The sequence below is a fragment of the Bos javanicus genome, chromosome 12 (assembly GCF_032452875.1).
Source record: "Bos javanicus breed banteng chromosome 12, ARS-OSU_banteng_1.0, whole genome shotgun sequence".
In the NCBI taxonomy this organism is placed as follows: domain Eukaryota; kingdom Metazoa; phylum Chordata; class Mammalia; order Artiodactyla; family Bovidae; genus Bos; species Bos javanicus.
Genome location: NC_083879.1, coordinates 29,760,230 through 29,786,045, shown reverse-complemented (window position 1 = coordinate 29,786,045; position 25,816 = coordinate 29,760,230). Strand labels below are relative to the sequence as shown.

At 48.9% G+C, this 25,816-nt stretch overlaps 1 protein-coding gene across 2 annotated transcripts in view; it reads left to right on the top strand.

The window, feature by feature from the left end:
• Positions 1–220: 220 nt before the first annotated feature.
• Positions 221–25,816, top strand: part of B3GLCT (beta 3-glucosyltransferase) — a 120,884-nt gene continuing 95,288 nt past the window's right edge. Inside the window, exons 1-3 of one of the 2 annotated variants that reach the window (XM_061434833.1) lie at positions 221–575; positions 16,249–16,298; positions 22,361–22,400. In XM_061434833.1, the coding sequence (XP_061290817.1) occupies positions 503–575; positions 16,249–16,298; positions 22,361–22,400 (163 nt within the window). In that variant the 5' untranslated portion in view covers positions 221–502. Of the gene's footprint in view, positions 576–1,709; positions 1,791–16,248; positions 16,299–22,360; positions 22,401–25,816 lie in introns of those variants that run through there. The other variant, XM_061434832.1, reaches the window with a different exon arrangement.

Here is a 25,816-nt window from a genome sequence, read left to right as displayed (position 1 = left end):
CCTCTCCTTCCTTCCTCTGCTGCCCATCCCCCTTTTAGCTTCACTTTGGCGATAAGAAGGGACACTGACCTATTGCTGGCAATCGAGGAAAGGGAGGTGATGGAGCAAGGCAGGAGCGCACGAAGGCAGAGGATGGGGCCCAGGTTAAATGCGAGGAAGGAAAAGGAGAAATGGAGACCGCAGGAAACAGAGGTCAGACCCCTGAAGGAGGCCGCTGTCCCCGCAGAGGGGCGGACACCTCTATCGGCAGCCCGGCCCCGGGGGACCTCCAGGCCACAGCCACGAGCCGGGCGGGCGCTTGAAGCGCGCACAAGGGCGCTCCTGCTACCGGCCGCCAGAGGGCGCGTCCGGAGCCGGCGCGGGGCCGGGGAAGGGAGGAGGGGAGCCGCGGAGACGGGTCAGCCGCGGCGGCAGGGGCGGCGGCGGCGGCAGCGGTGCAGCTCTGCTCCCCGCGCGTCTCCCGTCCCCGCGCCCATATAGGGCGCGCAGCCCCGCCGCCGGGATGCTGCCGCCCGCCCGCCGCGGCCGCCGCCTGGCGCTGCCGGCACTGCTCTCGCTGCTCACCTGCTCCCTGGGTAAGTAGCGAGCGGCCCGGGCGCGCACTGGAGAGGCGTGGGCTCCTCGGCTGCAGCCGCCCGCGCCCCGCGTCCGCGCCGGGGGAGACGCCGGGCGGCCCATCCCTGCCTTGCCCCGCAGGCGCCCGCGCCCCGCCGTCCCGTCCCCGCCGCGCCTGCGGCGGCAGCGCCCTCTCCCGGCGTCCCAGCCGGCCCCGGCTCTCCGGGATCCCGGGACCGCGGGGTGCCCCTGGCCGGCCTCTTTCGGCTCGCTGGGGTCCCGCCGCCGCTCCGGTTCGACTCGCGTCTCAGCGCTTCCTTCCGCCGGGAGCGGGCGGCCGGCCGGGCCGCGAGGGCGCGGCGCCCACCCCCACAGGAAGCGCGGAGTGAATGTGCAACTGCGAGAAACTTTGGAGCGAGGGAAGCGGCGGCCGCGGGCCCGCCCCCTTGCCTTCCGCCCGCGTCCCTCCGGCCCTCCGCGCCCCGCTCTGGCGGCGGAGGCTGGAGGCGGGCGGGCCGGCTTTGCGGCCCGGGCTCCCGCGCGCTCTGGCCCGCGTCGCCCGCCCGGCCCGCGCGGTCTGCCATCGGTGTACCGCCCCCCCCACCTCTCCCGGGGCTCCCTGTGGGGTTCTCGCGGAACTGCCCGGGCCCCCTAGGCTGGGGTGTCCACCGGGTCCCAGCCCCTTCTACCGGATCCTTGACCAGGAAGGGAGGACCGGGTCCCCGGCTGGGCCTCTGGGTGTCGGTCGGGGGGCGGGGGAGGCTGTAGGGAGTCTTCCGAACCCTGCATCTTCCTGGGGAAGAATTAGAGAACTCTGCAAACAGTGCTTGTCTACTGCTGCTGTAATGCCCCTTCCCATTTTTTCTTCCGTGCTCCTCGCAAGAGCATGCCCCCCCCCCCCCCATAAAATAATGTGATAAAAGTTAAAAAAAAATCATTGCAATTGACTTTCATGGTTGAGGTGTGTTCAAGTTTGAAACCTTGGAGGAAAAATATTCCTATTAGCGTTCTTGGGGTTGTTGTCATCTCAGACTTTTTGTTTCCAGCCTGTTAAGAGGCAGTGATTTCAGATTTTTAGAAATGGCAGAATGGTGCGATTTCGGAAAAGACGTATCGTCATCGTGCACTGCTGTTTCGGTAGCCCACCGGAACCTTGGCAGCCGTTTCCACTTGGACTTAAGACTCTCGGAATGAGGACCTTGACTGTGTGCCCCTGGCCTGTCTATAGCAGTTCAGTACGTGTGGGAAAAGCCAGTGAAATTAATTGGTAATTGTTCACACGCGTGATTAAGTAACAATGTAATTAAAAATGTTTGGGCACCTTGGGCTGCGAAGGCTGTAATTGGCGGTGGGGACGCTACTGAACTTGGCGGGGATCTGCTTTAGCAGAAGAGTGCATCGCTGGGGTGGGGGCGCCCGGAGAGGAGGGGAGGTTGGAGGGACGATGAGACTCCCGGCTGCATCAGTTGGCCTGCTGCCTTGACGTTTTGCACCTCACCAAATGGGGTGGGTGGGAGCTGAAATTGGCGTTCTATTTATAGCTCTGCACTTTGTAACTGCTGTACTGGGAATGTAATATTTGTGTGTAATATATTCACTATAGGGGCTGAAGTGCACACTTGTGTTGCTCTGTGGATCTGTTTTTCACTGCAGGAAAGGGAATGTCTGCACTCGATAATATATTACCCGACATTCAGAATGAACTAAAATGTCCACACGTTCTTAAAAGATATGTTTTAGCCTTGTGAAATTGTCAGATAAGCACAATAAATAAGATATAAGACCTATTAAAAGGTCCCTGTGAAACATTTGGTTTTGTGAAGGGGATTTCATGGTCGGTATAGACAGGAAGCTGTGTTCTTCCAAATCTGAAGTAAATCACGAGTTCCTTTTACTGCGTTCTGCTTTGATGTTGTGGAAGGACAGGGAGAAATAGAAAGGTGTGGTACCCAGCCTTCATATGTCTTGAAATCAGGGTTCTTGGACTCTTGTTGAAATAGAGAACATGATAGGCTTCCAAGGCATGAGAACAATTCAGACAGTATAAAAATACCTGAAATATTCCCTGATTAGTGGACTTGACTGTGTATACTTTAGTTCTCACACAAGCATAGTGTATTCATTTAAGCTTTCAGAGAAGTCAACAAGAACATTTATTTTAAACCCAGATGGTTATACAGACAAAAGTCACTGCAACTTCAGTTCTAAAGTCCAGAGCCAAGACCAGACTCAGAAGATTTATTCATGCCTCTGGGTCAGCCACTATGTGGTTTCTCCTTGCTTTGAGTCTCGGTTTTTTTCCTATAAAACGGGAGGCATAGACTTGATAAAATACTAGAACTTTGCCATATCTTACAGTGTCAACTGGTTTTCTTGTGGCAGAGTCTATCCACTATCCCCCAAACCCTTAGTTTTTTCCTGATTCAAAAAACCTCTTAGGGGTCCCCAGGCCCCAGGCCAGGGGCTGGTACTAGGCTGCACAGCAGGAGATAAATACCTGGTGAAGCTAAAATCATCCCCCCCGACCCCCCGCCAGGGAAAAATTGTCTCTACAAAACTGGTCCCTGGTACCAAACAGTTGGTGACCACTGTCTTAGATAATCAGCAGTGTTACAGACTGAGTTTTGTCCTTCAAATACATATATTGAAGCATTGATCCTCAATATGACTGTATTTGGAGATGTGCCTTTAAGGAGGTAATTAAAGTGGCTCTGTTGTAAAGAATCCGCCTTCCTAGGCAGGAGATCAGGGTTTCTTCCTGGGTCGGGCAGATTCCCATGGAGAAGGGAATGGCAGCCCACTCCAGTATTTTTCCCTGGAGAATCCCATGGACAGAGGAGCCTGGTGTGCTACAGTCTATGCGTTCACAAAACAGTGGGACAGGACTTAGTGACTAAACAACAGCACAACAAGGTTATAGGAGGTCATAAGGGTGGGGCTAATCTAGTAGGACTCTAAGAGGTAGAGACTCCAGAAATGCCCACAGAGAAAAGGCTGTATGTGGACACGGGGAGAGCTCATCCAGCTTCAAGCCAAGGACAGAGGTCTCAGCAGAAACCAACACTGCTGTCTCCATGGTCTTGGACTTCTGGCCACCAGAAGTGTGAGAAATAAGTTTCTGTTGTTTAAGCCCTTGCCCACCCCACCCCCCATAGTTTCTATTATGGCAGCCCTAGCAGCCCTTGCCGACAAAGGTCTGTCTAGTCAAAGCTATGGTTTTTCCGGTAGTCATGTATGGATGTGAGAGTTGAACCATAAAGAAAGCTGAGCGCTGAAGATTTGATGCCTTTGAACTGTGATGTTGGAGAAGACTCTTGAGAGTCCCTTGGACTCCAAGGAGGTCAAACCAGTCAATTCTAAAGGAAATCAGTCCTGAATATTCATTGGAAGGACTGATGCTGAAGCTGAAACTCCAGTACTTTGGCCACTTGATGAGAAGAACTGACTCATTGGAAAAGACCCTGATGCTGGCAAAGATTGAAGGCGGGAGAAGGGGACGACAGAGGATGAGCTGGTTGGATGGCATCACTGACTCGATGGACACGAGTTTGAGCAAGCTCCAGGAGTTGGTGATGGACAGGAAGCCTGCCGTGCTGCGATTCATGGGGTTGCAAAGAGTCAGGCACGACTGAGCCACTGAACTGAGCACACTAATAATACAGGGGTAAGGGGAAGGGTGGAGGAGCGGTGGCGGCAGCAGTGTGTCTGGTGGAAAGACATCTTCAGCGGCCCTTGCAGACAGGGGTCGCCAGTGAGCTGTCTGCAGGGAGTTCTGAGTGCGTCTCTTGGTAAAGTTTATTAAAAGTGACTGACCCGGCAGTGGTGCAGGCCTTCTGCCGTTTCCTCCTCCTTGTTGCCTGTTATGTGAATCTGATGGCTGGAGCTGCGGTGGCCATCTAGTGACCATGAGGTGACCTTGAAGACAGAACTGGTAGTTACAATGATGGAGCAGAAAGGATGGTACCACCTGGGTGCCAGGTAGATGTGGAGCACTGTGCCAGCCCACCGTTGCCTATTTCCACACATGTATTGCATGAGATAACAATCTGTCTTGTTTAAGCCTCAGTTGTTGGGTTTTTTTTTTACCTACATGCAGCCAAACCTAATTGTAATTTATACATCTGTGAAGAAGCTTATTTGAACCAATGATAATAGATAGTAGCATTTGTCTTTCTTATCCCTGTTTCTACTGAATCACGATTATATTTCTTAGCACCTGCCAAAATCAGGGATGATTTTCCACTCTGAGCCAGGTCTTGCTTGGATTCTTTTCATGTCAGCGAATCAGACACGTTAGGACCCCAAGAGTCACACCTGGCTCCAGGTTGCTTTGTGCTCTTCTGTTTTGGATTTTTAAGCCCTTCTCTTATTTCTTCAGCATTACTCAGATATTACCGGCACAGATTTTAACTGTCTGGGTGGATTCTTTGTTGTTGGACACCAAGCTGGTGTGGCCCCCTTGGTCACCAGCTTGATCCAGGAGTTTGCCTGTAGCCAGTATTCAGGCTCTTGGGATGAGGGAGTGGAAGCAGAGGGAGGAAGAGCAGCTGTGTCAAATGTGGGTAGAGGAGGGGAGGAGATGTCCTGACCCTTGTGTTCAGTGTTTCTGAGGGAAACACTGTGGGCCTGGTACTTAAGTCATAATTATTGACCTCATTTGGACCATTAGGGGCCAGCTTTTTTTGCTTTTCATTAGAAACATTATTTATAATAGTTTACAGATGTTACTTGAGAAACCTACATGCAGGTCAGGAAGCAACAGTTAGAACTGGACATGGAACAACAGACTGGTTCCAAATAGGAAAAGGAGTATGTCAAAGCTATATTTTGTCACCCGGCTTATTTAACTTATATGCAGAGTACATCATGAGAAACGCTGGGCTGGAAGAAGCACAAGCTGGAATCAAGATGGCTGGGAGAAATAACCTCAGATATGCAGATGACACCATCCTTATGGCAGAAAGTGAAGAGGAACTAAAAAGCCTCTTGATGAAAGTGAAAGAGGAGAGTGAAAAAGTTGGCTTAAAGCTCAACATTCAGAAAACGAAGATCATGGCATCTGGTCCCATCACTTCATGGGAAATAGATGGGGAAACAGTGGAAACAGTGTCAGACTTTATTTTGGGGGGCTCCAAAATCACTGCCGATGGTGATTGCAGCCGTGAAATTAAAAGATGCTTACTGCTTGGAAGGAAAGTTATGACCAACCTAGACAGCCTATTAAAAAGCAGAGACATTACTTTGCCAACAAAGGTCCGTCTAGTCTAGTCAATGGTTTTTCCTGTGGTCATGTATGGATGTGAGAGTTGGACTGTGAAGAAAGCTGAGTGCTGAAGAATTGATGCTTTTGAACTGTGGTGTTGGAGGAGACTCTTGAGAGTCCCTTGGACTGCAAGGAGATCCATCTGGTCCTGGGATTTCTTTGGAAGGAATGATGCTAAAGCTGAAACTCCAGTACTTTGGCCACCTCATGCGAAGAGTTGACTCATTGGAAAAGACCCTGATGCTGGGAGAGATTGGGGGCAGGAGGAGAAGGGGACGACAGGATGAGATGGCTGGATGGCATCACTGACTCGATGGACGTGAGTTTGAGTGAACTCTGGGAGTTAGTGATGGACAGGGAGGCCTGGTGTGCTGCAATTCATGGGGTTGCAAAGAGTCAGACACGACTGAGCGACTAAACTGAACTGAACAGATGTTACAGATTTTTAGTTCCTTGAGGCAGTACCAAGGGCTTCCCTGGTGGCCCAGATGGTAAGGAACCTGCCTGCCAATACAGAAGACCTGGGTTTGATCCCTGGGTCGGGAAGATCCCCTGGAGAGGGACATGTCAACCCACTCCAGTATTCTTGCCTGGGAAATCCCATGGACAGAGGAGCCTGGAGGGGGACTACAGTCCACAGGGTCGCACAGAGTTGGACACAACTGAGGGGCTGAGCGCGCACACACACACCTTTCCCAGTATAAAGGAGAAGTCACAGTAGGTGTCAGGGATTCATTAGACCTCTTGACTGAGTCTCCCTTAAGGCCACGTCTCAGAGGTCTGATCACTAAGCTGCTTCCAGAGAAACCAGGTAAGGGCTGATTTGAATTACCAGAACATGTTAGTAAGTTTTACATAGTATTAAAGGGAAAAACCAAACTCAGAGTTTCTTCATCTGTTCAGAAGGTGTTGAGCATGTAGTATGCGCCAGACACTGGGGTTGTTGCAGGAAGAACCTGATATAGCCTGTCTCTACCCTCATGGGGCTTGCAGTCTCGAAAGGGAAGGTGACACTGAACAGGAGCACCAGGGGCAGGACCGTGGTCTGCCCAGTGCTGTGGTGGCATCCAGGGCACTGTGACAGGTGTTTCAGGGACATTGTTCCGTCGCTCAGTCGTGTCCGACTCTTTGTGACCCCATGGAGTGTAGCCCTCCAGACTCCTCTGTCCGTGGGATTCTCCAGGCAAGAATATTGGAGTGGGTTGCCATGCCCTCCTCCAGGGGATCTTCCCCACCCAGGGATCAAACCCACATCTCTTGTGTCTCGTGCATTGCAGGCGGATTCTTTACTGCTGGGCCACCAGGAACTGATGAGGCTTTACTGGAAATCTGGAGCTGAGGTTCTCGATGGGGAGTGGGGGTGGGGGCGGTCATCTTGCCCCCTCAGGGAATCCTTGTCCATACGGAGAGATTTCAGGACTGTCACAGGGGGTGGTTTGGCAGGGGCACTGCTGAGCAACCCATAGTGCCATGGGACATCCCCTTCCCCCCTCAAAGAATCAGCTTTCCGGTCCAAACGGGCAATAACACCAGGCTGAGAAGCCCTGACGTTTCTCAAGGCAGGGCCTTGGATCTCAGACCTGAAGGGGAAGCAGAGCTCAGCTACCATGGGGAGGATGGAGGGGGCCAGGACAAGGCTCTGGCTGGAGGAAGCTGGTGGAGAAAGGGCGGGACTGGACAGGGGAGTGGGCTGGAAGGTCCATGGGGGCCTTGCAGACCAGCGTGGAGATTTTGGACTCGGTCCTTAGAGTGGTGGGGAGCTGTTGCAGGGCTGTCATAGGGAGTGATGTGATTTGACTTAACGTGTTAAGAAACTCAAGCTGGTGGTTCTGTAGAGCAGGGATGGGCGGGGGCTGGTGTGGACGTGGGGGACGAGTGAGGAGGCTACCAGAGTCAACCTGGCGAGAGCTGATTAAGAGTCAGAGGTGCGGTGGTTGACTGGTCAAGTGGGCCGAGAGGAGGGCCAAGGATGAGTCACAGGCTCCCGCTCTGAGTGTAGGTGGAGAGCAGAGCTGTTTACTGATACAGGATCTGATGGAGAAGGACCAGATGTGGTCAAAGGGAAAAATTGTTTTATTGTAGTTAAATATATATATAGCATAAAATGAATCATTTGAACCATTTTTAAATGTACAGTTCGGTGGCATGAAGTATCCAGACGGTTTTCTAAAGTTTGCTTTTAATTTTAGGGGGAGGCGAAGATGAGTTCTGTTTGGACAGGTTGAGTTTGGGATGCCTGTGAGATGCTCAGTTACCATGTCCAGTAGCAGTGAGATCCACTGAGGGTCTGGACCTCAGAGGAGAGGTCTGCACCAGAGAGATTTAAGGGGAAATTTGAGTTCATTTCTTTCTTTTTTTTTTTTAAAAGAAGAGAGCCTTGATTGACAACATAAACTTATTTAAACATTTATTAATACTAATAATGTCTGTGTAATAAAATTGGAGAAGCCAACAGGCTTTATCTGTAAAGCTGATCTGATGTAGAGCAGCAGGTTTAACCAAAACAAATGAGTTAAAGTATCATCAAATACGATTTGAATGCATCTCAACTAGAGCAGTGCCAGTCTCTCCTAGGATACAACTTACTTTCACTCCTAAAGGAATATTTTATGATCTTACAAGGTGATATGTTTTGGTTTACATCATTGCTTCCCATAAGAAGCTCAAGGCTCTTTACACATCACACTGAATTTATCTTCTCCAGATCCTCGAGGGTGGATAGGCAGGAGCTTGTTTGTCATTTATGAAATGAAGGAAGCAAAGGAAGATAAATGGCCAAACCCAGTTGGGGGAAGGGAAAAATAAAAAAAGACAGGCGTTCTGTTGCTTTGAGTGGGTGTCAGACTTCAGCACACGTGGGAACACTTCAGGGTTTTAAAGAGTCTCCTTTGTTAAAATGCAGATTTCTGGGTTCCAGCTCCAGCTTTTGCTGGTTCAGGAGAGCTAAGACAGGGCCCCGGGGATCTGTGTCTTTAACAGGGCGCCAGGTGAGTTGTGTCTGCTGGCACGTTGCAGAGCCCTGTTGAGACCACCCTGGCCCCCAGGTCTGAACTGGGACTGTCACTGGTGGTTCCCGTGCACATCTGTAGAATGTAAAGGTGATTGCTGGTTGCTTTGTCTTTTAAGGTGCAGTAAGGAGCTGTTATGGGGAAAGCAGAGTGTGGAGGTGAGGCCTGATACTTGGCATTCAGGGGCTCTGCCTTCTTGGGAAGGGAATGAGAAACCCCAGAATTGGAACTCAGAAGTCTTCCTCTGGTTCCAGTATTGTTTGGCAGATTTATAGATGCTACTGAAGGGACTCTAGTACCTGGAGCGTGAGTCTCAAAACCTGAAGTAGTGGGCTGTTGGATCAAAGGTTTTTGGACTATAGATGAGTTCCTGGAACGTCTCAGACTGTGGGTACCATGGATTCAGCGACACTGACCGGTATGCTTTTGGGGACCCACTTGTTTTGTGTGGCTGTGCTGGGTCTTCGTTGCCACACAGGCTTTTCTCTGGTTGGGGGCTCCTCGTTGTTGCAGTGCACGGGCTTCTCATTGCGGTGGCTTCTCTTGTGACCGCTCCCCGGCTTCAGAGCACAGGCTCGGTAGTTGTGGCCCTTGGGCTTAGCTGCTCTGTATGTGGGATCTTCCCGGATCAGGGATTGAACCTGTGTCTCCTGCATTGGCCGGTGGATTCTTTACCACTGAGCCACCAGGAAGCCCTGGGACCCACATTTTATATTTCAAAACTAAGATAGTAGAAGTCAGGCATTAAACGAGCCTGGCAGTTGACTGCTGAATGTTCTCCAGCAGTGTAAAGGGAGTTAGACGGAGCTCTGACTTCCTGTGTTTGCATGTTAGCTCTCCCGGACCCCTTCCGGGTGTTCTGGGGGTGGGGTGTGTGCACAGGGTTCTTCTGCCCTCACCCACGACTCCGCCTGTGGACCCTGCTTATGACTTCGTCGCCAAACTCTGTTTGAGTTGGAGTTTGCTTCTTTTCAGATCCTGAGTGGCATATGGGTTTTCATATCATCTGTTTAAATGAGATATGAATCAAAGAAGCAAGAGATCTTTTCCTTCCTAAAATATATAATTCTTTCCTTTTTCTCTTTTCCCCCCTCTGTTTATTGTCCTTCCTGTACATATGCTAACCCTCTGGCATGCGGAGTATATTGGTCCTGGCAAATGTCGCTGCCGAGTGAGGGAAAGTCTGTGTTCCAGACTCCATTTCCCACTGATTTCTGTGAGGAAACAAGGGAACGTGTTTCAGATGGAGTGAGATCCAGTGTGGGCAGCGGGGGGCTCAGGCAGGAGGAAAGTGGGGTCTGTGTGCTCCCTGCCATGGGGGAGCCTTGCCTCTCCTGACTTCTCCCAACTGGCTGCATCCTTTGAAAAGATTGGGAATCCCATGGAACACAGCGAAGAGGTTCCTGACCCTGAATGTTCTCTACCCACCGTGGTGTTGGAATGGCGCTGGTGTCGTCCCCAAAGCAGGGGATCTCTTTTCCCAAGAGTTTGCTGTTTATATTTGGTCCCTGAGCAAAAGTCGCTAGCTCTTCTGTCCGTCCTTCTCAGGTGCCCTTAAGGAGAGGGCTCAGAAAACACCTCACACGCCTGCCTTCTCTCTGCCTGGCCACGCCTTTCTGTCTCCTTGGCAGTTAGTCCCTGAGATGTTGGGGTTCCCCTGCTCCCATCTTGAGCACCCAGGTTTGTGGCTATGGTTCCACCACGCCGCGGAGACACTGAATGCGCCTCTGCACACTGGGGACCAGGCCACGATGGGGGTGTTGCCACTTGACTCCCCTGTAGCAGCTCGGGAAACGGGGAACCACATTGAGTTTTCCCACAGTCTGCTCGCTGTCCTTTATCCCGTAGCATCTGAATGGCGTCCCAGGCTTACCCTGTCGCTTGGATCCGAAACCTGGAGTCATCTGTGCTCGTCTCCCCGTCGGCCCTTCCCTGCCCTCATCCACTTGTGGGGTCCGTCTCCAGACCTGGAGATGCTGCTGCTTCAACACCTCAGCACGACTCTGGCTCCCCACCTGCTGTGCCCAGGAGTCGCCTCACCTTCATTAGGTCCCTTAGCTCTCAAAGTCTGGCTCCAGCTCCCTTCTGGCTGGTGTGTGTGTGTTTGTCTCTCCACAGCCCAACCCACACGCTGTCTCTGGAAACTGGTCTCAGGCACAGCTTTCAGCATGGCATCCCCCTTCTCAAAAGCCTCAGAAAGCTTTCGGTGGCACTCAGAGTAAGACCGGACTGACCCCTTTCAGGATATGGCCCTGCCATTCCAGCCTCACCCCTGGCCCCAGTCACACAACACCCCCACCCTGGCCCCCGCCAAGGTGTCCATGCCCAGGTCACTCCTCCCCGCCCCCCAGGTGCCAATGCTCTGGGCGCCCTGGACGGTTGGATGTGCTTTGTGTGCAGAAGCCTGTTTCCAGGCCTCCTTCTCTTGTGCTTGGAGCCTCTGCTGCCCTGCTTGGTGCTTTGCCCTCCCTCCTTCTCAGGGGCTCCCTGGGCGGCGGTGCCGTCAGAGCGCGCCCATCTGCCCTTGGCAGTTGACACAGGACTTGTCTGTGGGGTTAGACCTCCTTGGGGAGCCGCTGCTTTGTCATCGTCACCCAGCTCCTAGCTTTATGCTTAACTCAGGCAGCCCCTCTTTGATTTTCTGTTGAACACGCGAAAGCATACATTAATAAAGATACTGACAGTGGCTGCTCACACCCAGAGCCCCCAGCACGTGCCAGGCAGGCCCCATTCTGAGCCCGTGTGGTGTGTTGCGTGGCCTCACCCATGGGCTCTTCAGCTGCCTTGATTCTGCCCTTCTGTCCTCAGCCCCGCACAGTCACCGGCGCTCCATGTGGGGTGTCCCCCGCCCCCACGTCCGCAACCCTGGAGACAGTGGCTTTGTGAGAGGAGCGTGAGGAATGCAGGTGCTTGGGCAGACGCCTTTGTTTCTCTTCCGTCTGCTGCCAGGGATTATCTTCAAAGCAGGTCGGGGAACCAGTTAAATTGGCTGCAGGCCTTGCATCCCGGAGTCCAGGCCCCTTCGGAGGAGCTGGAATTAAACCTGGAAGCCCTAGGGAGCCGGGGCTGCCTGGGGCGGGGTTTGCCACTGAATCCTGTTATGTGAAGTAGGTCACAGCAGAGAACGGACCAGGGGAAGCCCTGAGCCTGGGGGCACCAGGGGTGGGCTCTGTCCCAGACAGCTGGGGTGGGGGCCCAGGACCGCCTGGTCCCATGGTGCTCGTTTATTTCCTCCACGGACACCTCCTGAGCCTTCAGTCCTGCTGAACCTTCGCTAAACCCTTTCTGCCCATCCCACAGGTCTCCCATCCTGGCAGCTCTCCTCTGAGGGGGCCACTTAGCCTCTTGGTGCTTTCCATGTTTGGTATTTAATTTGGTTTCTGTGATAAAGGTTACAGGGAGAGTTTGGGAGGGTGAGTTGGGTACAGGAACAAAGCAGAGACGGGAGGCTCAGGGGTCTTCTCTTGCCTGGGCTGATCCTGCTTCCTCCCTCCCCTGGGGGGATGGACGGAAGACAGTTGATTAGTGTTGCTTAAATTCATCGCAATTAATTCCTCTCCTGTTTCTCACACTCTAGGGCCGAGGCTAGCCTATAAATCTCAGGCCCGGGATCGCTGTAAAATTTGATGTATCTCTCGGGGTAGATGTGCTCACACACATTCGTTGGCTTGAATTATCTAAAGTTATCATGAGAAAGGTCTTATTTCTATTGCCTGCCCTGATTTGCACTTTAAATATAGTTCCCTGTAGCAGTTACAGGAATGCATGTTGAAGATAGAAAAGGGAAAATTACTTTTTAAACAGCCGCTTGGCATAGAAGAGCATGATTTACCTTTTAGAATATTTCTCCAAGTGTGCATTAAGACCAAGCTTTCAAGAATATTTTTTCCCCCCACTGAATCTGGAAATTAGTATGAAGCCAAACAGCAAACACTGAGCCCCTGGCAGCCACCCCTCCTTGCTGGGGTCTCTGCCTCCCTCCTGCTGTGGGAGAGTCCCACTCTGTATTCTTGTTACGGTTGTCGAAGGTGACAGATAATTTCTTACCTCACTCGCTAATTTTTCTCACTTTCTCCTCTGTCAGCACCGTTTTTTCCTGCATTTCCACAAACTGCAAAAGCTGGGATTTTGTTGGTAAGGTGTTAGTCGCTGAGTTGTGTCCTACTCTTTGTGACCCATGGATTCCTGTGTCCATGGGATTTCCCAGGTAAGAATACTGGAGTGGGTTGCCATTCCCTTCTCAGGGGATCTTCCTGGACTAGGGATTGAACCCAGGTCTCCTGCGTTGCAGGCAGATTCTTTACCATCTGAGCCAACAGGGAAGTTGGTAGGAATTCTGTCAGTGATTCATTATTTTATATTTGGATTTGTTAATGAGATAGCGTATCCTGTGCCTTCAAAATGCATTTGGTTCCTTGATGATTTGCTTTATTTAGATTATGGAAATGCAAAGATAAAACCAACTAGTGTTTTTCTTAATATTCATCTAACGGGGATTATCTTGCCATGTTCTGATTTGCTCTTATGCGTGCAAGTAACTGCATTTCTTATGTTATTGCTTTAAGTATTATATAATTTATTTCTGTCATGGGAAAAAGGAGTTTTTAATTTCATAGAGTGATGGAGAGAAATAAGTTTTGTTACTTGTTTTTAAAGGGTATTTTAACTTTTTGTTGTCATTTAGTGGCCGAGTCATCTCCAGTTCTTTGGGACTCCATAGACTGTAGCCCACCAGGCTCCTCTGTCCATGAGATTCTCCAGGCAAGAATACTGGAGTGGGTTGCTATGCCCTCCTCCAGGGGATCTTCACGGCCCAGGGATTGAACCGCGTCTCCTGAATTAGCAGGTGGAGTCTTTACCACCTAAGCCACCTGGGAAGCCAGTATATTTTTTGCAGAGAATTAAAATCTAGTTTACCCTTCCCTCAGTTAAGCCTTGCTGAATAAAAGTATGGTGTTTTTATTCCATAAAGACAAGGAGGATTTGTGGAATTCACTTGATTTATGGGGAGCATCTTTCCTGAAGGTAATTCTTACTTTATACAGTAACACTGTCAGCTAACATTAGCTGCTTGTTGATGAAAGGTGATGTGTTAGTAGTATTTAGAACCAATGCATACTAAAGACACTTTTTCTTCAGTACAGAGTCTGTTCTGAAGGGCAAGGGCTTTTGTGTTGACACACTCTTCTTTTTCATAAGGCCACCTGGCCTTGGCAGAAAAATGAGGTTAAGACTAACCCTGCTTATTAGCTGAGGAGTCACTGAATTTGTTACATTGGGAAGGTTATTTTTTCTTGATAAAAGGAAATTCTAATCCAGAGAGCTTTGACTGTCTGTGCTCGGAATTAGGCATCCATGAGGTTGGGGGAGGGCTTCCCCTGGTTGCTGCATGGTAAGGAATCCCTCTGCAAAGCAGGAGCCACAGGAGAGTCCGGAAGATTCCTTGGAGGAGGGCATGTCAACCCACTCCAGTATTCTTGCCTGGGAAATCCCATGGACAGACAAGCCTGATGGGCTACAGTTGGACATGACTGAAGCAACTTAGCATGCCATGCACAGGGTTGGGGGAGATGGATTTTTGAGGCTCAAGAGTCCTGTATTAGATCGACCACAGTTTTTACATCCCATAGGTTGACACACTGTTTCATTTTCTAGAATTCTGTGATGCTGAGGGGTGTTGATGTGTTGCAACCTCCCTGTAAGATGTTTATTAATCTATTTTTGGGATCTTCTTGAGGGTTTTAAATGTGTTTGCTAGTTTAGAGATAAGTAAAACAAAACCGAAATATTAAATACCCAGAAGCAGAATGTAAATGGTGTTTGATGTTAAATCTCTCCTCCCTTCTTAGAACTTTGTGAATGATTTGGGCTTTGCATTTGTCTTGGGGGGTGTGTGTGTGTAAAAAGTGAATTAGGCATCGATCTTAGTGACCATGAATTCAGTGGGGGCACTGAAGTCCTTTGTTCTCCGGGGTTGGCAATGTCAGTGTAAGGAGACAGCCCTTGAATGATGGTTCGGGAAGACTTTCATTCGATAAATATTTATTGACTTTCTTCCGTGTGCTGCCCCTGTCGTAGGGGGCAAATAGTACATAAAACCACATTCTTGCCTTCATGAAGCTTACATTAAACTAACATAGAAGACAAGCAATAAACAAATAGCTATAGACGGTGTCAGTGGTGGTAAGCGCTCTGGAGAAGAATAAAGCAGAGTGAAGGGTGGGGAAGGGGTGTCGGGGTCGGGGGACACTGCACTCTCCAGAGCCTCGTACAGTGCTACCTGGGATCTCAGTGCCCACAGAGAGGTTCATCTGGATTTTACCTGCCTTCTGAAATGTCATCCTGGAAGTGGAAGTGATTAAACCATGTTAGTCATTTGCTTCCGAGTGTGAATATGTTTTAGATTTGAGGCAGTGGGTGTCTGGGACTGGGGTGGGAGGATTCCAAGCATCAGGATGGGTGGTCCTGTCTCCTGCTTCTGAGCAGGGTCTTCTCCGTTACCTAGAATCCTGTCCTGCCCACCCCCACGCGCCTTGCACTGCTCTGTTGTTCCCTGGAATTGTCTGGCCATCCCTTCCTACCTTCCTGCGCCACAGCATTGTTTTCTCTTGGGAACGCTAATTGGAGAAAGCAGACTCTGAAATGCTTCCTCTTAGCTTTTCAGGAGAAACGCACTGTAAAGTTAAGGTATTATGGTTTTGTCTGGTTAACCTTCCTGACTGGTTTATTATTTTACTTCCTATTTCCCATGTGTTACTGTCAGATTATTATTATTATTTTAATGTAGAGCCTAGATATGTCTCTGGGGATATCTTTGTCTATATGGGCTCCGACTCAAGGTCATTCTAAATGGGGAATGATTCTACTTCCTCTCTCTCCCCTGGCGCCATGGCTTTAGCCGGGTTCTGGTAACTCTCCCCACGTGCCTGGAGGAGCCTCTGTACCACCGCACTGACCCGAATCCACGGAGGCGGACAGCTTGCCCCAGATTTCGCTCCGCTGCCCGCTGGGCTCTGACAGGGATGTGAGAGTGGGAATTTGCACTTCTTCCTGGTGGAATCTCAGCAATTCCCCTTTGCTTTGGAAGGCACCAGAATTCAGGTTTCTAGGAAGTTGTACTCTGTATGCCTCTGTCTTGTGGTTTATAGCTACAGATACAAATGGTATCCTCTTTAGATGTAGTGTTTCCTTCGCTGGGAACCTGAGCCTGTTGACTTCACACCAGTGGATGCTCTTAGGTCTGGAGAAAGGCAGCCTTCGGTACTAGTTTGCAGCAATGCAGCTGCTTTTAAAACGAGCAAAATTTATTCTGTTAAAGTATAATTTTTTTTTCCACTTTAAGCAAAACTGTTGAATATGAGAATGAATCTTAATTGCTGATTTTAATGTACAAATGTTTCTTATTTCTCCCTCCCCCCCTAGCTTTTGCTTTGGTTTCTGAAGATGTGAAGAAAGAGGCCAGACAGTCTAAGGTACTAATTCTAAAACCAAATCTATTCTTGCTGTCTGAGATTTGTCTGTCTTTTCTTTAATGGGAGCTATAATGATTTCATCTTTCAATTAATTAATGAAATGTTGGTCAACATTGGTTTTTGAATCCACAGCAGCAACTCACAGATAGTCTTGCTTAAAAAAAAAAAAACCTTTATTAAGGCAGATCCACTTGGTTTTAAATTTTATCTTAAGAAAAAAGGTGTTCGGATATGGAGCTAGACATTTTAGAAGTCTTAACTTGGATACTGTAGATTTTTTCTGGTCTTTCCACGTCTTAGGTTGTTGTTCAGTGGCCCAGTCGTGTCTAACTCTTTGAGACCCCATGGACTTAATCTTGGACCTAGTTTTCCCAGCCTATGAAACGTGTACTGTGTCGGGGTCACAAGTCCCTGAGTGCTCCTCACCTTGAGGTGACATTATGTGGAAGGGCATCTTGGGGACTGGCTGAGACCCCAAAGGTGACCACCAGGCTCCTTGTAGAGTCAGAACCTGAAATGAAGACGTGGGGGACCCATGGTGGGGGAACAGCATTTTTCCAAATCTCAGAGCTGCTCCTCTCCCATCACTGGTTGCATTCAAGAACTGCATCTAACTTTTGCCATTTGGGGTTGCATTAGATCAGTTTAGCATTTGAGAAAGAGAATATTTTTTAAAATATGAGTTGTTTTTGTTGCATTAATTAAGGCTCAGTTGACTCTCTTTTTTGCCCCACAATTAGTATAAAAGTGTTTTTAAATAGAATGTTTCTTTTACCAACAGAGTGTGATCTGTTCTAACTATACCATGGGGTTCCCACACAAGGGAAATGAGGATAATAATTCCTTATGGTTTTATGATTCTTTATGGTTAATAAAGCATTTCAGACGTTTAATTTGGTTTGCTTTTCTCAGTGGTCGTGTTATTGCTAAGCAAAGCAGATACTCACATACAGAGCAGAGAAAATACTTGCTTAGAGAAGTGAGTTGATTGAGGTCACTTGAGTATTAAAAGGTGAGGTCAGAATCCACTTGCAGACTCCGTGAATTTTTCATGCTGTAATTTTGTATTACGTTGTCCTGTGCATTGTCACGTGTTTGTTTGGCTATAATGAAGCTCATTATGAATTTAAGGGTTATTAATAGGGAATTAAAATTTTGTATAATAGATTTAGGAATTATAGCACATACTTTCAAATATAGGTTTTTACTCATCTTTCCAAAAGAGGAAATACATATATTTTTGGCCTTAAATACATATATGAATATAAGTAGAGATAAGGTAAGTCCTATATCTTAGTGTCATTTTTTTCATGCAAAGGTATTAAAGTCCTTGAAAAGTGTCATTAACCCCATCTGTGCTTGGCTACGGAGCCAAAAAGCCATTAATCCCCTGAGGAGAGGCAGTGATGAAATGTCTACTGTAGCCCATGCCAAGGCTGGGAGACGGAGGAGAATCGATTTGTCCAAGGTTGTCTGAAGTCTGTCTGTAGATGAACCCGAGACAGGACTTAAGGCCCTTGACAGTAATCATGCTCACTGGGGTGTCCTTGGCGTATCACCCTCAGCACACCTGGGAGCCGTCATTGTGGCCCAGAAGGCCGCCCTCCTTCCTGCTCACCCCACTGCTCATTGTAGTCAAGGGCCCTGGTTCCCTAGAACCAGGCCAGTCCTGCTCAGAGCTGGGGGCCTTCCCCAAGTCACTCAGCTTCCCTGGTTGGTGTCAGGAGGCTCCTCACAGGAATCCTGAGGCAGCCGTCACCCTGCTGTCCCGGCCGGGGCCTGCCCTCTGGCCCAGGTGCATCTCCTGGCTCCCCGGGCCCTGGCTCTGCTGAATTCTGGCCCACCTCGGCTTTCCGTGGAGCCTGCCCTTCCCAGCTCATGCTATGCATGGCCTCAGTCAAGCTCTGAGGGTGACTTCGACCTGCCTTCCATCCTGTGCTGGCCTGTGACACTGGGCCCTGTGGGACATAGGCGTGGAGCCAGGCTCTGGAGCCAGACTGCTGTGGTTCACGGTCCTTCTCCCACCCTGGCCCCCGGTGGACACACCCATGTCCAGTTCCCTCATCTGAAACAGGACTGCCCTCACAAAGGCAGATTGAAGATTATGTTGTGTGTCTGCCACTGAGAGCAGTGCCTGTCCCTATTTACACGTTTACCTGCTGTGACAGCAAGAAAGGCCCCATGCAACCTTTCAAGAAATTTCCACACAGGGGTGGGTGGGCGGTTGTGATCAAGCTGAAGATGCCAGTTTAATTCTTTACTTAAAAGATTTCATAGCAAATTCTTATGAGGCTTTTTTTTTTTAATCTTCTTTTAATGAAGGATTTATAAACTAAGCATCACATATATGGATTGCAAGTGTTCAAATCTCTTGTGTTTTAAAGATAAAAGCTGCACTGAAGGTTGTCTTAGATCTGTGTTTTTCTGGCTAGGGTAGGAGCTGTCTGTGGGGTGCGTGTCCTGGTAGCAGATATCTTTCCTGTCTGAGTAGCAGTTCCGTTGACCTAGAGAACTTTTGATAGTGAGCACGTTTTGATGGATACTGATGGTGTTAGAAACACACAGCAGAAGAGATAATAAAATAAACCATGTGTTTCTTCTTAGGAAGAACTAAGCCTTTTCACAAGGAAAGCTGGAGACAGAATTTAAATGTTCTGTCAATTAGTTCATTTACTCCAATTTTCTTTCTCAAAGGGGAAATTAATGAAGACCATTTTGGTTCCATTTCAGTTCACTTAAATCAGGCGATTCTTGGATATTTTATTTTTACAGTTTACAAATTGAGCCGTTTGAAATGGTCAGTCATTTCCTACCTATTGTATCCAGCAGTCAGAGCTGCAGTGCTTAATAACAGGAAGCTGTGGCATTTCAGTTGATTTTCTTTGGTTTTGCCAAGGCATCTGGCAGAAAGTCTAGCTCCTGTTCCAGCTTGGCTGGAATCATTGAGTTCAGGATACTTTTTATGTTCAACTTCCGGTAAAGGTGGCTTTTGTTGTAGGTATTATTAATACTTTTGCTGTTGCTGTTCAGCCACTCAGTCATGTCTGACTCTTAGAGACCCCATGGACTGCAGCACGCCAGGTTTCCCTGTCCGTCACCAACTCCCGGAGCTTGCTCAAACTCATGTCTGTCGAGTCGGTGATGCCATCCAACCATCTTGTTCTCTGTCATCCCCTTCTCCTGTCTTCAATCTTTCCCAGCATCAGGGTCTTTTCTAATGAGTCAGCTCTATGCATCAGGTGGCCAAAATATTGGAGCTTTAGCATCAGTCCTTCCAATGAATATTCAGGACTGATTTCCTTTAGGATTCACTAGTTGGATCTCCTTGCAGTCCAAGGGACTCTCAAGAGTCTTCTCCAACACCACAGTTCAAAAGCATCAAGTCTTCTGTGCTCAGCTGTCTTTATGGTCCAACTCTCACATCCATACATGACTACTGGAAAAACCATAGCTTTAATTATACGGTCCTTTGTCGGCAAAGTAGTGTCTCTGCTTTTTAATATGCTGTCTAGGTTGGTCATAACTTTTCTTCCAAGGAGCAGGCGTCTAATTTCGTGGCTGCAGTCACCATCTGCTGTGATTTTGAAGCCCAAGAAAATAAAGTCTGTCACTATTTCCATTGTTTCCCCATCTATTTGCCATGAAGTGATGGAACCAGATGCCATGATCTTAGTTTTCTGAATATTGAGTTTTAAGCCAACTTTTTCACTCTCCTCTTTCACCTTCATCGAGAGGTTCTTTAGTTCCTGTTCGCTTTCTGTCATTAGGGTGGCGTCATCTGCATATCTGAGGTTATTGATATGTCTTCCTGCAATCTCTGTTCCCACTTGTGCTTCATTCAGTGCAGCATTTCGCATGATGTACTCTGCATATCTTTTAGCTTACTCTCAAAGTGTGTTTCCATCTCATGATGCATGTTTTCTGAACAGTGCCTCTGGGGGAGGATTGGGCATGTATTACTGGAAGGTGTAAGGAAGGAACGCTGGAAAGGGGCCAAAGACCTTCAGTCCTGGCCTGTGGCTAGAATGGCTGTTAGATGTTGTGCCAATCCTGTACCTTTTCCGAGCCTCTTTTGTTTTATCTGCAGAAGGGGAATGTTGGATTGGATCATCTCCCATGCTATTTTTAGAAAATTGTAGTAGAAGACACATAAAATTTACCATTTTAGCCATTTTTAAGTGCACAGTTCAGTAGGGCTAAGTATGTTCCTACTGTTGTGCAAGCAGTCTCCAGAACTCTCTTCATCCTGCAGAACTGAAACTTTCCTCCCATGAAGCCACAGCTCTGCATCCCCTCCTGGCCCCTGCCCCTCCACCACCCCGTTTTCCATCTCTGAATTTAATAGCTCTAGGTACCTCACGTAGGTGGTGTCATACAGTCTCTATCTTTTTATGACTGGCTTATTTCACTTAGCATCATGTCCTTAGGTTCATCCATATTGTAGCATGTGTCAGAATTCCCTTCCTTTTAAAAAAAAATCTACTTATTTATTTGGCTGTTTCGGGTCTTAGTTGCGGCACTCGGGATCTGTGGGCTCTTTGTTGTGGTGCACAAGTTTAGTTGCCATGTGGCATGTGGGATGTTAGTTCTCCACCCAGGGATCGAACCTGTGTCCCCTGCAGTGGCAGGTGGATTCTTAACCACTGGACCACCAAGAAAGTCCTAGAATTCTCTCCTTTTTTAAGGCTGATTAATATTCCATTGTACCAAGAGGCCACAGTTTCTTTATCCATTCCAGTGCTACTTTTGGATCTGAAATTTCCAGTTTTATATAATCCGTGTCTAGCAGCCAAAGGCGTGGCCTGGCAAGGAGGAGGCAGCCTGGCCAAGGGGAAGCCGAGGGCTCCGTCCCCAGGCTCAGGCCGCGCTCCTGGCCAGAGAGGTAGTGAGTCCACATGTGCCGACCTAGGATGCTAGCCTGGCCCTGGTTGAGCACATTTAGGGAAGTGGTTGAGCCTTCCAGTCTTCTTAGCGGCTCTTCTGAAAAGTATGTGTTTTATCATCGTTAGGTCAAGTGTCACTTGACCCCGAGGTGGGGCAAGCAGATCAGTACATAACTCTGAGGTTCTTCTCCACTCACTGTTATTTCTACTCCTGAGACACAGAGAATTTCAGAAAACGCTGCCGAAGGTGGCTGCTCCCCCGTCTGCTGTTACAGTCCCTCCTGCATCCTGAGAGGACGTGTCTCGGTGGCAGTATCTTGGCTTGTAAGCTGCTGATGTTTTGTTGATAACGGCTCACGACTGCATTTCTTGTTGCAGTCGTGAGGGAAGTGGAAGGATATTTGCCACCGTCCAATTGTCATAATTATAGCGTGTGGTGGTTGAAAATGGAAAGGGGCAATTAGAGGGAGAATTCCTTCTGCCAGAGGAGACAGTGAAGATGGCAGATTTAGCTGCTGACACTCTGCGCTTTGTGGAGGAGTCTTTGAGGAGCTGGTTTGATCAGGATCAGGTACATCTGTGCTCATGTGCCCACATCCACGTTTCTGTGTTTGAAGCTCTGCAGCTCTGAGAGCCCCTTCCGTGCTCAGGAAATCTTGTGAGCCCCAGGTGGACCCCCTCCCCCCAGGGCTGTTTCTCAGGTAGGAGAGAATACAGTGGTGACATTGCTGATGGGCGCATGTCTGAGCCCCCCAGATGATAAATATGGTGTTTGGTAGAGCCCGTCTTCCCAAGGAACACACAGTCAGAATGGGTACAGTCCTGACGCGTATGTAATTCTTACCATGTTTCAGGGTTTAAAACGATATCTCCCAGGAACATTGTGAACCATTTTACACGAGAAGAAAGAGCCTCAGCTCAATTCGGTGACTTGCCCACCATCACGTAGGAGATGAACGGCCCCATAGGAGTCTTCTGTTCTGATGCAGAAATATATTGTTGCTGCTTTTCCTGCCTTAATTTTTGTCTGTTTCTTTAAGGAGCACTTCCAAGCTCTCATTTTCCATGTCTTACCCCCAGATGTTAATATGTACCATACATGTTTATTTCATGTATTGCTGTTTTTGTTTTTTGTTAATGTGACGAGATTGATCTTTTTCTCTTTTATTTAAAATACAGAATTTGGAGAAAAGTGATATATCAAAGAAAAATGACATAGGTGAGTAACGATTTCTTTTTTTTTTAACTTAAGAGTTGATATCCAGGGGCTATTTCTTGTAAATTACATTTCAGTGAAGTGAATTTTTCTTTCTGATTTTATTTATGTGATAAATATTGTTGGCCAAATACTTCGTCTCTTGCTCAGCCCAGTGTTTACCGTCACGAAGACACGAGAACACATTTCAGATGAACATATTGGAAGTAATAATTCATGAGCTGGATTTATTTCCCTCAGCCTCAGTGTATTGAGCTGCTGGTAAAGAGAGACTTCCGTGCTGGGGGGCTGCTGTAAGGAGTACAGCGGTAATGGAGACAGAGTCTGTTCTCAGGGGCGCACGCACACTTAGTGGGAGGAAGGGTCAGCTGTGGCCTTTTTCATGTCCCCTCTGCCTGGAGCCGGGGCACCACTGCTGACCTGAAGGCAGCCTGTCCCCTGCGGGTCAGCGTGGTGACCACGTCTTCTGTCAAATCCTCTGGCGGAGGCGGCTCTTGGCTTCTCTGCAGACGCTGCACGTGTCTCTCAGTCCCACCAGCTCCCAGTCTGCACTCACTGCCTTATAAACCCATCTTTCTCCCCCATGTATCGTGAGCATTGTCAGGGTTGTGACCGTGAGTTTGTTGTGTTTTTTTTTCTGGCTTCAGTTTTGGGAAACAGGCTCTAGGTGATGACGGGAGGGCAAGGCTGGCCTCTGTATGTTGGGTCTCTTCCCCAAGCGTGTGTACTTGGTCGTTATGGGTCATCCCAGGACAGGTGATGGAGACTCGGGAGGTGAACCTTGGACGAGGGGAAAGGGACACACTTTCCTTCGTAAGGTCCTCGTTGCCTGGGCCTGGATTCTGAGGAGTCTGGAAGGTGGTAGTGGCCCTGCTGGGTGGCGGGGGTAGGATGGGCTGTGCTGGGGCCCAGGTGTACAGGGACCACAGGGGTGCGGGCTAGAGTCTCGGGGTCTTGAGAGTAGCCGTGTTTAAGAAGCCACAGTGATGCGCTGCTTGTCTTCCCTACATGACAACACGACAATACCCTGCGTGGTCAGCCACTCCTCAGGAGATTAAAATAGAGATTTTACCTCTGCAGCCAACCCTGGTGGGTTTGGGCATTTGTCTGTGTTTTTTTTTTTTTTTAAATTAATTTACTTTTTTATTGAAGAATACCCGCTTTACAGAATTTTGTTTTCTGTCAAACCTCAACATGAATCGGCCATAGGTATACATATATCCCCTCCGTGGTTTTTTTTTTTTTTTTTGTGTGTGGAAACTGCTGGGCCTCCTGTAGCAAATGTTTTTTTTCAGATTGATTTATTTAGTTTAGGCCACACCGGGTCTTCATTGTCGCGCCTGGGCTTTCTCTAGTGTAGCTGCGGGGGCTGCTCTCTTGTGGCGCGTGGGCTCTAGGGTGTGTGGGCTTCCGTAGTTGCAGCACGTGGGCTCAGTAGCCGTGGCTCCCGGGCTTTGGAGCACAGGCTCAGTAGTTGTGGTGTGTGGGCTTAGTTGCACCGCAGCTTGTGGGATCTTCCTGGGTCAGGGATCAAAGCTGTATCCTCTGCACTGGCAGGTGGATTCTTTTTTTTTTTTGGCAGGTGGATTCTTAACCACTGAACCACCAGGGGAGCCCGTAGGTGGTTCTTAAGTGAATGGTGGTGCTGGTCTAGAGTGTGAGTTTTCAGCGTACCTGGGAAGCTCCCCAAGCAGGTGAATCTGCCTTCTAGCAGCTGTACATGGCAGAGCTGGTAATACTTGACTTGGTATCTGTTCATCTGAAGAAAGACCCAGAGGGCTTATCTGCCATACCCTTAATGTGAGTTGGTGGGACGGAGTGGGGTTGGGGTTTACTAAAGCAGCTGACCCAGCAGAATCCACACCCCGTTGCGGTCTCATGGTCCACAGGGCCTGGTGACCGACTCCAAGGGTGGGGTGGTCTTTTCATCTCTTTTGATCCAGTGCCTAGTCCGTACATTCACCAGTGACCATTGTTCTGGCCAGCATCACTGTGTGACTCTCCGTGTGTGTGTGTGTGCGTGTGTAGGTGTGCACGTGTATGTATCTCTGCCTCACATCACAGGCTGCTTGTCATGTAGCTTTTGTCTGAAGAACATCACATTGATTTCTCATCAGAAAAATGCCAGTGTGTGGAAGTCCATGTTTCTAGTTACTTTCTGACCGAGACAGATTACAGATTAGCACGTAATGTGATGTTTGGTATGGTGTATACTCAGAAATGAGACTCCAAGAACCTTGGGTTGCTTTACCTGCACAGAAGAGTTAATCCTCCTGTGTAGCCCTCTCCGGTTCTGTTTCTTGGAAGCTCTCCGCAGCCTCTGTCCGCTTCAGCACCGCCTGGGTCCTCTCCGCACCCGTGATGGATGTCTTTATCGCCCCTTCTCACCCGTCACACTCATCATTATTGTCAGGCATTTGGTGTGCTGCCCATTTATTGCTCATTCCTAGAGGAGAGACAATGACAGTCTGTCTTGAGTTGTGACAGTGTTTGCAAAAGGCAGATCACAGTGGGTTTCAGGAAGTATCAGCAAAGGGATGGAATCATCTTATTTGATTCCAGTGACCAGGCTGTGGGAGCTTAAGAGTTGGGGGGCTGAGCCACGTGAATAGAGAAGACGGCTCCCGAGGTGAGCCCTGGGGTCTGGACTTGGTCAACATGCGATGAACGCAGTCTGCAGAGCTTAGGATGTATATCAGGAAGTATTTCTTGGTCTGATACAAAGAACGGCAGGACAGACTTCCCTGCTGGTCCAGTGGCTAGGACTCTGCCCTCCCAATGTGGGGGCCTGAAGTTCAACTGGGCTTCCCAGATGGTGCTAGTGGTAAACAACCCGCCTGCCAATGCAGGGACATAAGAGACTTGGGCTCCATCCCTGGGTTGGGAAGATCCCCTGGCGGAGGTCATGGCAGCCCACTCCAGTATTGTTGCCTAGAGAATCCCACGGACAGAGGAGGAGCCTGTTGGGCTATAGTCCATGGGGTTGCAAAGAGTCGGACACGACTGAAGTGAGTTAGCACGCACGCGTGTTCGATGGTTGGTCAGGGAAATAGATCCCACATGCCGCAACTAAGACTTCACATGCCATAACTAAAGATCCTGAGTGCTGCAACAAGACATGCTGCAGCTAAGACCAGATAAATGAGAATAAATTTTTTTTTAAAAAGAAAACACCCCATTTGGAAAGAAAAAGAACAGCAGGAATTTAAGAACTAAACTGGACTAGGTTCAAGATGGTGGAGTAGAAGGCTGTGCGCTTCCTTCCTCCTGCAAGAGAACCAAAATCACAGCTAGTTGCTGAACAGCCGTCAGCAGCAGGACACTGGAACCCACCAAAACAAGACACCCCATGTCCGAGGACAAAGGAGAAGCCACAGCAAGATGGTGGAAGAACGCGAGCACGGTAAAATCAAACCCAT